Here is a 14,918-nt window from a genome sequence, read left to right on the forward strand (position 1 = left end):
CCAAACATACTTTTTGGCAATATATTATATGTCCTGCCCTAGAAAATTCTCAGTGTTAGTATTTTTGCCCGGTTTCACAGGTAGATTATTTGATTTGGCCCCAATGCCTGGTTTCTCAGGTAGATTATTTGATTTGGCCCCAATAAAAATAATAACGTTAATAGAAATATGGTAAAAATGGCCAAACTGAAGTAAAAGCAGACCTTATTAAAGGAAAAGTAACATCAAAAAAAAAAGTGTTTTAAAGGAATGATTATATAATGTAGTGTTGCCATGCACTGGTAAAATTGGTGTGTTTGGTATAGAAACACGACTATAGTTTTATATGTGACTATTAATATTTTCATTCATCCAGGTCATGGTACATCTAGTATAGTTAAATCTAAAACAACTGGACTTGCTGGGTAATCATTGGACGTTTTACTACTCATCTCAGCAGCTTCTTCAGTTCAACTGGGAAATTCTCATCATATAAACTCTTCCACTAATCCAATCACAATGGCACATTGTAACTCTTTAGAGAGGTGTTGATTCTGTGTAGTTACCATGATATGATACCAATGTAGCATGCAACATCTAGAAAAAGGTGTTACTTGTGAGAGTTGCATGAATAGATGTGTGAAGTGTTCTGAATCGCCTACGAAGGGGGAATGCCCCCGAAACGTTGTGATGCTAAGATAAACACGTAAGGTGCTTGTCCCCGGTTTGAAATTGCCATGAGTGCCGGTACCTATTTTTCTGTTCCTGTCAGTTTGGGGGAAGTGCCGACTTTAAAGGGTCCGTGAACCGGGTTTAATTATCTCTGAAGGGCTCGGGTGTGCACGTGCTTCACTTGGCTAAGTGTTCTGAATCTGCCAGTAAACAGATGTGAGAACAGCATTGTATGTAGCAGACAGGTGGTGTCGAAGGCCCCCGCCTCTGTTCAGGGATGGTTTCTCCACCTTGACATGAATTGCCTCTTTCTGACCTCGTTCAAACCAGCGTTCTTCTTTATCCAAGATTTGGACCTTGCTATCTTCAAAGGAGTGTCCCTTGTTTTTTTAGGTGTAGAAAGACAGCAGAGTCTTGCCCTGTACAGTTTGCCCTCCTATGCGGAGCCATTTACTTGGCGAGCTTGGATAAAGAAGCTGGTTTGAACGAGGCGTGAAAGAGGCGATTCATGTCAAGGTGGAGAACACCACCTGTCTGCTACATAAAATGCAGTTCTCACATCTGTACCCCTGCGGATTCAGAACACTTCACACATTCATGCAACTCTCACAAGTAACACCTGTTTCTAGGAGTTGCATAACACATTGGGTAATCCTATGACACCTCTGTAAATTTCAGTTGTCACCTCTTTGAAGAGTTACAATGTGCCATTGTGATTGAATTAGTGGAAGAGTTTATATGCCGAGAATTTCCCACACCAGTCAGTTGAACTGAAGAAGCTGCTCGGATGAGTAGTGAAAGGTCTTCAATGATTACTCGGCAATTCCATTTGTTTTAGATTTACCTATACTAGATATTTTTTATAAAAACAAGCTGCTGTGTTGAAGTTCTGAAGCATCCCATTGTATACTACTGAGCTTATATGTTATTTGCTGTGTATCGTGTGCCTATTGTTTTTTAGTTATCATGTGTATATTGAATATTAAGGTACTAATGATGATATCAGTTGCATGCTTTAACTATTTTAACATGTGCATTCAGGAGGCTCTATTGGGGGTTACATTGTAGCCAGGCAATCGGCACGTGTACACCATGTAAACTCTACTGCACATGCACTTATTGCCAAAGGAGATACTAGGGGTGGGAAAAGGAACATTTAAATATTTTCGAGCAGCTGGTCACGTATTCCCTGGAGCACACAGTTGAAACATAGGTAATGTCAGTGTAAGGGCAGTCTAAGGGGCACATTTACATGTGAATTATTGCTACAGGAAGGCTCCGCCATGCTTTGCGCAACTACGTCAGATGTTATCTCCTGGCGAATACGTGTATTTATCAAAATTTCTCCACAAATGAACACTGGCGTTCTTGTGCCAGCAAAAATTCATCTGCACAAAAGTTTGTGTATTTTCTCTAGGGGCCGATTCACTAAATTCGAGTGAAGGATTTGAAGTAAAAAAACTTCGAATTTCGAAGTATTTTTTGGGCTACTTCGACCATCGAATGGGCTACTTCGACCTTCGACTACGATTTAGAATCAAAGGATTCGAACTAAAAATCGTTCGACTATTTGACCATTCGATAGTCGAAGTACTGTCTCTTTAAAAAAACTTCGACCCCCTAGTTCGGCAGCTAAAAGCTACCGAAGTCAATGTTAGCCTATGGGGAAGGTCCCCATAGGCTTTCCTAAGTTTTTTTGATCTAAGGATATTCCTTCGATCGTTGGATTAAAATCGTTCGAATCGAAGGATTTAATCGTTCGATCGAAGGAATAATCCTTCGATCGTACGATCGCAGTATTTGCGCTAAATCTTTCGACTTCGATAGTCGAAGGATTTCAATTCCTAGTCGAATATCGAGGGTTAATTAACCCTCGATATTCGACACCTTAATGAAACAGCCCCTAGTGTCACTTTCTACCTAGTGAAACTTCATTAACATACCTACAGTTATGTCAGTATAAATATGGCAGGTACATAAAGGTCATATGTTTGTATGTATTTTATTAGGGATGTTGGTGAAATTGCAGGAAGTGGCCACTTATTAAAAATGTCCCAGAAAGATAAATAAAGACAAAATTGATCCTCTATTCTCCTATACATGAGACCACCCTAAAACAAATGTGGCATGAGCTTCAAATGGTTAAAAAGGTTTAAATAATATATATTTAACAGTTACAACTTTTAAACCTAATCCTACATTAATATATGAAAAAACGCCAGTGTTTTGTCTATTTTTTTAAACTTTTTTGGAGTACAGGATATCATGTCACTGGCATAATAATGTTGAGGATGTAGCTTCATTTTATCAATTTGCCAGCCAGAATCTGGCGAAATATAATTTGGTGAAAAGGTAACGTATAGAAAAGTTCATGCTTTTAAATGGATAAGGATTAAAGATCGTTCGCCAGGGTGAAAATTCGCCTGACAAAATGCCGCAAAACTTCTCTTGCATTGAGCTTTCTCCCTAGTGAATTGTCTTCTTCGCCTTTTACTAGATTGACAATATCCCTATGAATTTTCACTTAAAAAAAGCTCTCTAATAAATTTCCCCCTATATGTGGATCTTGAGTTGGAGTAAATTACAGGGAAATACAGGAAAAGCCAGTACAGCTAAGAATTGAAGGCACATATTGCCTTTCCAGCAGTGTTCAGTATTATCTGTTTCCATTGTTCTTGCTGGTCAAATAACTAAAAGTCCAATTTGGAAATTTTTTACACCATTTGAGGCCAAGTTCAAATCAATATTCAACAGCAGAATATGTTTTCAGTTGTACAAACCATAATCAAATGACACTGTATGTCACAAATCAATACAGGTATGGGACCTGTTATCCAGAATGCTTGGTACCTGGGGTTTTCCGGATAACGGATCTTTCGTAATTTGGATCCTCATAACTTAAGTCTATTAGAAAATCATTTAAACATTAAACCCAATTTGCTGGGTTTGCTTCTAATAAGTATTAATTATATCTTAGTTGGGATCAAGTACGTATTACAGAGAAAAAGGAAATCCATTTTAAAAAAATTTGATTATTTGGATAAAATGGAGTCTATGGGAGGTGGCCTTTCCGTAATTCGGAGCTTTCTGGATAACCGGTTTCCGGATAATGGATCCTATACATGTACAATATTTTGCAAATTTTTAGGCAGTCATAAAGATATATAGTTATAGCTAGATACAATTATGCACCATGAATAAGCCTGGTTTACTGTGTAGCAGTGCAATGATCTATTAACTTCTTATGAACATTATGTACTGCTTCAAGATGGCCAGGTCTTTACAAAAAGAATAAGCATATAGTATAGTGTTAATTCTGCAAATTATGGTAATATAGTTTGTTTGTGAATAAATCCATGATACATAATACCTTCTAGAAGTATATGGGCTCTTGCACATGGGCATTTATCCTGCATTTAGATGTGTGTAAAAGCAGATTTGAGCGCAAATAAACGTATTAGTTGATTGATTCCATTATATTCTGCCTGGTTGTACTAGTGAGTTGTGTTTTACTCCATGTGCTTTTGTTTATGACGCAGCATGTTGCATTTTCTTGCATTTAACATGCGTTCAGCTATAAAGAGAACAGAGAGAGTTTGCAACGGAAAAAACGCAATATATGCATTTTTTTCACGTTCGGCATGCATTTTAAAAAACACCCACGTGGAAGAGCCCTAATAGCTTATCTCTGCACACACAAAAGGCTAATAACACAGACTTCAAGGTATGCTTCCTAACTAGTATACATTTAATACACCCCCAAATTCTAATTTTCTGTATAGCAGAAGGCAGAGAATTGCACTGAAGTTTTAGACGAACGGTAAAAAATGTGCTTCTCTGCAGCCAAAGAAGAATTCTTTTGGACACTTTTACAGTGTATAAATACCATGGGAATATGTTGGAACTTTGTTATAAGATATAGATAGATATTGGTTTTGGTTCTCTGTAGCCATATACCCACTGAACAGAGCATTTGCTGATTACCATGCCAGGTAGAGACGCAAGACTGGATAATGGTAATGTTTGTGTTGTCGATTTATTGTAAAGGCTTTGTAGCCCAGTGAAATAGTCATAAGCAAATGGGATTTTTATGTACAAGTCAACAAGCTTCCATTTTGATCAGCAATGATTAATTCATATATTATATTTGACCAGGGGTTCCCTGGCTTTAGAGCTGACCCTCTAAAGTAACCGGGGCCCATCTGTAAGGCAATTCTGGTGATATTTTGGATAAGTGCTACCTTGGATATTTGCTGTACAACTATAACAGAATGAGTGATGCAAGTGTTTTTATCTTTATTGTTAACCACGTTATTAACTAAGGGGGACGTGAACAAACTGTAACCTAGAAATGGCTGAAAAAAGCATGAAAACCACTGATTTATGGATACCTTAAGTTATTGACTGTTGTTATAATGCCTTTTTCTGTACAATATGAAGTCTTGCAAAGATTCAAAACAAAAATTCGATATGTATAGTGATACGAAAATGTTTCCCCAGGTCAGCAAGTGATAGAGGAGCAGCGTAGACGTCTTGCAGAGTTAAAACAGAGAGCCGCAGTTGAGGCACAATCTCAGTGGGAATCTCTTCACGGAGCCCCTAATCAAGGGTACACACCTATTATGCACCACTCCATTCTTCATCATCAGCGGCCTTTCAATTCTCGTGAAGATGACCCTACACATGGATTTGACACTCTGAGTCTGGAGAGTTCTGATAGTTTAGACACTAGTGTTTCTACAGGAAACTCGGCATGTTCTCCTGATAACATGTCAAGGTAAGGTTTCTCTTCACTACTTTGTTTTTGTCTTGTTTTCCTTTGTAGACTCTAACACCCTGCTTCTCTAGGGTTTTCTGTCATTCCCACTCAGATTTGTCTTCCCTTGTCACTTGCTTATTGTCAATGTCACTCATTTTCTCTTTTCCTGATAGTGCTAGTGGTTTAGACATGCTGAAGATAGAAGAGATGGAGAGAATGCTTCTAGAAGCTCATGCAGAGAGATCCAGGCTTGTAGAATCCAGGGTACGTTTCTTAGCATTAGGAAATGCTAATAAATAGCAGTAGGAAATATGTTTTAAAGCTCTAAAGCTATAGAGGAGCAATTTGCAAATTTGGGTTTGTCTTCTGCATTTTTTTTAGGAGCGTGAGGTTGAGGTACGCAGAAAAGCACTAGATGATGAGAGGCGAAGGAGAGAAGAGCTGGAAAGACGCCTTCAAGATGAGACGGCTCACAGGCAAAGACTAGTAGAGAAGGAGGTCAAGATGAGGGAAAGGCATTTTTCACAGGTTAGATTGATAATTTGCACCTGCAGCATACCTTAAAGGAGCACCACACACAAAAAAATACATTGATTTAAAGTAAGTAAAATATAATTTACTGTTTCCCTGCACTAGTACAACTGTTGTGTTTGCTTTAGAAACACTATTATAGTTTATATAAACAAGCTGCTGTGTAGCCATGGGGGCAGCTATTCAAAGCACAGGTTACATAACAGATGTGCTCTGTAGAACCCCATTATATTTTATTACAGAGCTTATCAGTTATCTGTAATCTGCGCCTTTTCTCATTTTTAGCTTGAATTGCTGCCCCATCTCTACACCGCCTATTTCTATAAACTATAGTAGTCTTTTTAAAGCAAAAGCATAACTTTTACCAATGCCTAGCAATTACATTAAGTACATTATATTTGAATTACTTTAAAATGCTTTCAATTTTTTGCTTTTACTGTTCCTTTAACAGGGCATGATTGTTCTTAGAGATGTGAAGTATACCAACGGTTTTAATACATCCTTCTTCCTTTAATCTTCTCACTCCAGGCACGTCCTCTAACACGCTATCTTCCAATCCGGAAGGAAGATTTTGACCTCCGAGCTCATATAGAATCCTCAGGACATTCAGTAGATGCCTGCCCTCATATCATTTTAAATGAGAAGATGTGTCGTGGATTTTTGACTAAAATGGGTGGAAAGATAAAGTCATGGAAAAAGCGCTGGTTTGTCTTTGATCGCCTCAAACGTACCCTATCCTATTATGTAGGTAAGAGACCAGGAGAAGGTGTGCTTCATCTAGAAGTTGCATGTTATTACAAAACTTACTGGAAAATTACAAGTAGAAATTACATATTTAGAAAATACATTTTAAATGCTAAAGGATTTTTTTATTTGGATTGCTAGTAAGTATATTACATATTACTGATGCAGCGTATACTTCAAAATACACTTTTTGTTTTTTAATTCTACATAAATTTCAAGGGGGGCATGTGTATATTTTATAGAGTAGGGATCCACTACTGATAAATGTTACATTGTGCTTTTTATCTGACGTCCTCTCTTCTAGATAAACATGAGGCAAAGCTGAAAGGAGTTATCTATTTCCAGGCCATAGAAGAAGTTTATTACGACCACCTCAGGAGTGCAGCCAAGGTGAGAAAGCTGCAGCAGCCACATTCACATGCCTTCATCTATCAGTCCTGCCTTTAAACTTCATAAACATTTCCATTTAGTAATTTGATCTGTCTGTCTTTAATTTCACATTCCCAATTTTCGCTCATCCATATTTTTCTCTGTACCTTTTGAATTGGTGACCTTTATTTCTTCTACAGAAAGGACTTTTTAACCTCAGCCTGGCCACTGTACGTATATTGGTCCCTACTTCTGGTCTTAGCTCCTTACTGTAACCACATTATTATTATTATTATTATTATTATTACTACTACTACTACTACTACCACCACCACGGGGCTGAATAAAATACACTGATGTGTGTAATTAACTGCATGTTCAGCTACAGCATTAACACTGGGCTTTCAAATCAGATGTGGAGCATCTTGTCTGAAACAGCCTTTTATAACCAGCTGGGCTTACCCATTTCAGCCTAATGTGTTGATTTAAACCGCTGTCTTCAGAAGTAAGTTATAACTTTGATGCCAATAGGCGATTTTTGGAAGACTGTCACCTGCTAAGGAATATATTTCATAGAAAAAAATCTTTCAGTGATTAACACGAACGTCTAAAGACAATTTTGTGTCTGTATCTTTTGTTATATGACACTGATTTAAATATGCTGAAAAAAACTGACTTTGTGATTTTAATCTGATGTATATTCAACTTTAACTCACCAATAATTAACTACTGGTGTAGTTCAACCTTTGCCCCTGCTAGTTACACACTTAAAACATATTTATATTATTTAAAACATTGCAACAACTTTTAAATTTGCCCAGTCAGACACACATTAAAGCCATATGTTTCCCTGTTTCATGTTCATACTGTCGCTATATAGTCATCATTTTACATTCCATTGAACAATTTCACTGCAAACTTTCCAACATTGTAACACCTTAAACTAGTGCTGCTTGTCTGGATTGTTCATAAAACGTAATCAATTACTTGGCAAACTGTATAATCACCGGTATTATAAGAAATGTGGACAATGAAACTCTAATCTCGTCAAAAACAAAAACAAAACAATTTGCTGCTTTTATTGGTTTGGTCATTGAACGTTTAACAGTGCTATTAACTTGTCAGTTACATTAGCTATAACTAAAAATATTAGTATACATTTCCACGTGTATTCTTACATACACAAAAAATGTTATTGCCTAAAGGGATGAATGGAAAACAAGGTTGGAATTAATGTAATGGTAATAAAGAAATAATTAGTTGTGTAACAAATACATATTCATAGTGGCTGTATCCCAGTTGCTAACACAGTATAGACACAGGTTATAACATATACATTTTTACAGCAGGGAAAATAAGTATTGAAACCTCAATGTTTTTCTCAGTAAATATATTTTTAATGGGGCTATTGACATGAAATTTACACCAGGTGTTGTAACAACCCAAGTAATCCACACATACAAATTATTCAAAACAAATAGTCCATAAATAAAGTTATGTGGAATGACGCAGGGAAAAAGTATTGAACACGCTTACTGAAATGTATTTAATACTTAGTAGAAAAGTAGACAGCTTTAAGACGCCTCCTATATGAAGAAACTAGTCACATATATTGCTCAGGGGTGATTTTGGCATTCTTTCGGATTCTGACTTTGAGCTGTGTTACTGATTACTGGTTACTGGATTTGACTTCGGCCTGTGACCTTGACTGTGCCTCTGTCTACTGATTCCATACAGCTCTTCCTTATTGATATTGAATTCTGCCTTTCCCTCGACTGCGCTTCCTGTTCCCCCTCCTGTCATACGTTACAGTTCCCTTGTCTGCCAGAACTCCTTGCCTTGGTTCTCTCACATTTAGACCTGGCGCATCCAAGTAGCGGAGGGCTTCTCCCGAAGTGAAAGGCGACGGTTCCTACTCCACTCCTTCACCCGCGGAGGGGTACAGTGTAAATTTTGTCATCACCCTATTCTAGGGGTACCCTCAATTATGGGCATTTAGCCTATCCCCTGCTGATCCAGCCCATCTCTCTCTTGAGAGATAAACCAGCTAGGTATTTGCACTGATAGGAGGCAGGATTGCTTTCAAAATACTGATAGATTTTAGCAGGTTTCTTGTCTTCCATGCCTTTTTCTTTACAAAGATTAACATACAGAAGATCTGCAGTGTTTATTGGGACTAGGAGCCCTTTTAGGATTATAACACATGGGGAGATTTGTCATCCAGGGTAAACCTGCACTATCCACAATCACCAAATCTGAAAATATTTCACTCACAGCCCAGATTCCCCTTGGATGACCAATCTATACCTCCTAGGTCCCCCAGCAGTCATAGAGTCTTCTCTCTTGGTAGCTACGCATTAACATTATGTGCAGCAACAGCTACATGATTAGGGCATGTCATAATCACTTTGCCAGGATGGGATAGACGAGGGGAGATTATGACATTATAGCAATATAAAATGTGGGTCAGAAGGGTGGTAGTGCTAGGAGATACTTGAAGATAAAGCAACAGTGCTTTCTGACACTCATTCAGATCAACTGTGCTTGGGTTTATTGATTAAGTAGTTGCCATGCCTAATAGAGACAATTCTGGGCAGTGTTCTTCATTCTTTTGGATTTTAATGATTAGCAGGAGCCAAGCTTTCTAAGCTCCATACTAGCTAAGCAACCTGACTTGGACCTGAAGTCCTGTCCCACCTCTGGAAAAGGGCTGTGTAGGGTAAGAAGGGAAATTGAAGAGCTGTTACACAGCTAAATATTAGTTAGCCCTGTCCAATCCTGTGTACTAGAAAACCATTATAAACTGGACCTGTCCCCTCACAGAGAGTGGTGCGTGTGTACCTTTGTTATTGTGTGCAGTTTTGAGTGTAACTGCACGTGGCTGCATGTCACTGCATGATGGTCGTTGCATGTTAGGGCTGTGGATAAATATGCATATGCCTTGTTATAGCTGTGTCTGTAGCAAAGTGTGCAGTTTCTGGTTTTATTTTTTTAATATGTGCCCCATATTTAAATACATGTGAACGGTTGCCTGTTTTTCAACCAGCATGTTCTGTATTGTGTATATGCAGTTGTGTGCCTGTGTGGTCCTTATTTTGCCTGTCAGTCAGTTCAATGTGATCCCAGATTATCAATCAACACTGAAGTCCTCTCTTGTCCCCTATAGCAGATATCCGATTTTCTTTCTGTGCCCCTGTGGAAGGAGGTGGGTGAGAGTGGGTGTGTAGAGAATCTGCCTGTCTGTGGAGTGAGTGTGCTATTGTTTGATTACATTTGGCTCCGTATCCCATCTTGGAGGCCTAATGTAGTGTGCAACCTGGCAAGGAAAGTTATATATTTACACGTTTTCATTTGTGTCCTCTCTACAAATAGAGCTTTTAAAGACCCAACATCCACAATGGATTTGTTGTCTTGTATGCACCACCATATTTTTTCAAAAACAAGTAGGATGCATAGAAAATATTTATTTACTCCAGTTATTAATATGACACAAGATCAATAACCTATAATAAGTTCATAAACCATGCATATTGTATTATATTTATTTTAAACATCCTTTAGAAAGTATAACCCTGAAAGGGAAATTCGTTTCTGGTTTAGTTTATAACTGGTTTATAAATTTTATATGTGCAATTCACTTTCACTTACATACAGACTAAACTATAAAGGCATTTTGCGCACTGATATTCAATGTACGTATGTGTATATAATATGCAGATCAGGATATCTAGAAACATTCTCATGAAGTTTATACAAAAATCTGTTTCCTTTAATCCCACCAGAAGGAGGGAACAAATTCCCAGTGGGATACTGTATAATCGTTTCATTAAAGGACCAGTAACATCAAATTTTTTAAAAACAATTCATTAGTATACAACGAAAAAAAAAACCACAGAGACAAATTTAAACTTGGAAAACACTGTCTTTATTAAGAAATAACTTACCGAAACTCTGCTTCAGAAAAGGCTACAGGGCAACGATCCATCGTGCGTCGCTAGTTCTCTCCTCTCTGGCTATCTCCTATAAGGAAGGCTGGGAGGAGAAATCGAGCGCCGCACGATGGATCACCTTTTTTGAAGAGGATCGCAAGCGGCGTTTCGGTAAATTATTTCTTGACTTGGCGATTCCAAAGTTTAATTTGTTTTTGTGGGGGTTTTTTTTACTGTATACTAACAAATTTTTTTCAAAAATGTTTTGATGTTACTGATCCTTTTTGCTTTGCTTTGTTAACTGTTCAAGAACAAGACTTCCCACGATAAATTCCATTTTATCTGATAAATTCTATTATATCTGATAAATTCTATTATATCTGATAAATTCTATTATATCTGAATATCCTTAATATATTGCACTATATGCATGTTTTATATTCTTTGTCTTCCTCATGATCCCAGTTAACATTTCCTTAGGGAAGTTTAGTTTTATTATAAATGGGTGAAAGGAAGCAAGTCATCCCAATGAAAGGGGCTGAACACATCTCTTAAAGGAACATTGACACCAAAAAATTCAAGTAATGAAAATATAATGTACTGACTGTGCTGCATTTGTACAACTGGTGTGTTTGCAGAAAAAAATTACTGTATATAAAAGCTGCTGTGTAGCCATAGGGGCAGCCATTCAAAGCTGAAAAAGTTGAAAAGGCCCAGGATACTCAACAGATACGTTGTGAAGAATCTCATTACAGAACTTATCTGTGATCTCTTGTGTATCCTGTGCTTGAATGGCTGCTCTCATGACTACACAGCAGCTTGTTTATATAAACTATAGTAGTGTTTTTGAATCAAAAACATCAGTTTTAACGATGCAGTGTAAAAGTATATTATATTATCATTCTTTTAAAACAATTAAGTTTTTTGGCATTACTGTTCCTAAAAGACAGGAATATAACGAGGCAAAAGTTGTATATGGTTTAGGATAATGGCAGCAGGAGGGAAGTCAATAGAAACCTTGCTAAATATGTGGTCCACTTACATTTCAACCTTTTTAGGAGGTTGTAGCGGCAAGGTCGATAAGATGTGAGCAGTAAAATTGCCTGCTAAACATAATTGTATTGAAATTATAAGGAAGTGCTATACAGAACTAAATGATAAACAGTACAACAAACAGATAAACCAAGAGAGGCCACTGCTTGCAGATGTAAAAAAAAAAACGCGGTTCCTGCAATGATCGTATGATTGGAAGCTTTTATCTAACAGATAACCATTGTTTTGCTGCAATAACACTATGACCCTATTTAGTTATTCATTCTTTTCATTCTACACAGAGTCCGAACCCAGCGCTAACGTTCTGTGTCAAGACGCACGACCGGCTGTATTACATGGTAGCGCCCTCCCCAGAGGCTATGCGGATATGGATGGATGTTATTGTAACCGGGGCTGAGGGTTACACTCAGTTCATGAACTAATACAGGTGGCTCCCATATTGCTTAATATTACTCTTCCTCAGGAACCACAGGGAAACTGAGATAAAAGCAATTCTCTCTTTTTCAGTGTTATAATAATACACTACCCACTGCATTCTGGGAAATGGCCAAATCCTTGGTGCGAAGCCTACAGCAGTGCGTCTGGAGACGCTGATGGTGCAACAGGTTGAACAGTACTGTTATCACATTTAATGGTTTAGAAAAGTATTACTTTTTTATACTTTTTTTTTTTTTGTTCTTGTTTTTTACTTGCGCGTTATTCTGGTGCCGTTGTGATCTTTGGTCTATATTATATTTTTAAAGACAAGCTGGCAGTGCAATAATGCTATGCCAGTTACAGATACTGCTCTCTATATATCTATATCTATATATATATATATATATATCTATATATCTATATATCTATATATCTATATATCTATATATCTATATATCTATATATCTATATATCTATATATCTATATATCTATATATATATATATATATATATATATATATATATATATATATATATATATTGCCTTATTGGGGCCTATCGTGGTGGAGTTAGTGTTGCCTTGCCCATATCCCCTCTGCTGTGGGCAACCTCATTGTGTTAACCCAAATACCGCCTGTGCCTTTGTTTTGTGAGGCAAAAATCAGATGATATTTTATTCTCTTTAAACTGCCCTAAGCCCTTGGTAAGGTTCTCCACAAAGGGGCTGTCATATTCCACTTACAACATGAACAGAAGATGAGTTTAAGAAACTACGAAACGTTATATCCATACTGACATTTCAAGCAAAAGGGTTTATTTGGAATTGATTTTATCCTTGGGTTTGTGTTTCCTGTGCTTTGCTCTGCCTTGTATGTATCATCAAATTCATATTATATATTATAGGACTTGTTTTTTGCTACGTTTTTGTAATTATCACCAGGTTTGGTCGCATCTGAAGGTTTTGTAAAAGAAATCCAAGAGGAGTTCTGTCTCCCTATCATTAGCAGTATCCAAGTTACTATTTGGCAGATAATCACAGTATTCTCATTAAACATATATATATACATGTAAATACATATATTATGTGCCAGGGGAATAATATATTATGAATGGTTGTACCGGATGAAATGATTAAAGACGTTATAATGACATTTAATCAGGATGGTAATGGTTAAAACAAGCTGGACTTAAATAAAAGACCATACATTTGAAAATGTGTTTCAGATTATTTATTTATTTTTGTTATTTTGCTATTGGGGCTCTGCCTTGCCCCCCCCCCCCATTTAAGTGCCATCACTGTACAACTGACGTCATTGACACAGAGGTTATAGAATGAAAGATGTTGTAAATACTACAAGGTTTGTTATTTTGAAGGACTAACGCATTGCTAGGTAATGTACAACCCTGGTCAGTAGCACTCACTGGCAGTTGAAGGGTTAATGTATGGAAACTGGTACTTCCAGAAAAGGCACAACTGGATACCTTTGAAAATCTGGCTACTGATGGAGTTATTGACAAACATGGATAAAACCTTGCACTAGCACACTATCCTATGGAAGTTGGGCAGCAGTTTGTGGGTTACTACACTGATACTGTGATATATGGCTTGGGGGCCATAGATTTAAAGAAACAGTTCAGTGTGAAAATAAAAACTGGGTAAATAGATAGGCTGTGCAAAATAAAAAATGTTTCTAATATAGTTAGTTAGCCAAAAATGTAATGTATAAAGGCTGGAGTGACTGGATGTCTAACATAATAGCCAGAACACTACTTCCTGCTTTTCAGCTCTCTAACTCTGAGTTAGTCAGTGACTTGAAGGGGGGCACATGGGACATAAATGTTCAGTGAGTTTGCAATTGATCCTCAGCATTCAGCTCAGATTCACAAGCAACAGTTATGACCCATATGGCCCCCCTCAAATCACTGATTGGTTACTGCCTGGTAACCAATCAGTGGAAATCAAGAGAGCTGAAAAGCAGGAATCGTGTTCTGACTATTATGTTATACAACCAGTCACTCCAGTCTTTATACATTACATTTTTGCCTAACTAACTATCTTAGAAACATTTATTATTTTGCACAGTCTATAACCCAGTTTTTATTTTTATACTGTGTGTGATTAAGTATGTGCTTTAAGTACTCCAGCACTTGCATTCCTACTCAACACTGTTGAAGACTAGAAGAGCAAGAGAGACCACATTTCATTGAAATCATTATAAAAGAATCAACAGTGAACCTCAAGATAGGACACTACTCAGTCTGGATCTGAGTAACACATAGCCCACTGCGGAACCAGGTTACTGAGATAAAAATGCGTATTTCTTCGCTGACCATCCATGTTATAGTCCAGCCATATCCCCAGGTCCTTATCCCACAATACAGACTGTACGACCTCAAGTCTCTGTATTAGAGCTGCCTGGAACCAAGATTAGAAGTTGCTTAGAACGGATCGGTGAACACCCCCT

General features: G+C 37.4%; 1 protein-coding gene across 18 annotated transcripts in view; it reads left to right on the top strand.

Moving 5' to 3' along the window:
- phldb1.S (pleckstrin homology-like domain, family B, member 1 S homeolog) overlaps positions 1–13,667 on the top strand; it is an 89,616-nt gene extending 75,949 nt beyond the window's left edge. For 13 of the 18 annotated variants that reach the window (XM_018241989.2, XM_018241985.2, XM_018241980.2 and 10 more), the window contains 8 exons: positions 5,152–5,428; positions 5,584–5,674; positions 5,792–5,938; positions 6,470–6,689; positions 6,990–7,075; positions 7,255–7,284; positions 10,221–10,259; positions 12,318–13,667. In XM_018241989.2, coding sequence (XP_018097478.1) covers positions 5,152–5,428; positions 5,584–5,674; positions 5,792–5,938; positions 6,470–6,689; positions 6,990–7,075; positions 7,255–7,284; positions 10,221–10,259; positions 12,318–12,458 — 1,031 coding nt within the window. In that variant the 3' untranslated portion in view covers positions 12,459–13,667. 18 annotated transcript variants of the gene reach the window in all.
- The last annotated feature ends 1,251 nt before the right edge of the window (positions 13,668–14,918 follow it).

The sequence above is a fragment of the Xenopus laevis genome, chromosome 7S, assembly GCF_017654675.1.
Source record: "Xenopus laevis strain J_2021 chromosome 7S, Xenopus_laevis_v10.1, whole genome shotgun sequence".
Taxonomy (NCBI): Eukaryota; Metazoa; Chordata; class Amphibia; order Anura; family Pipidae; genus Xenopus; species Xenopus laevis.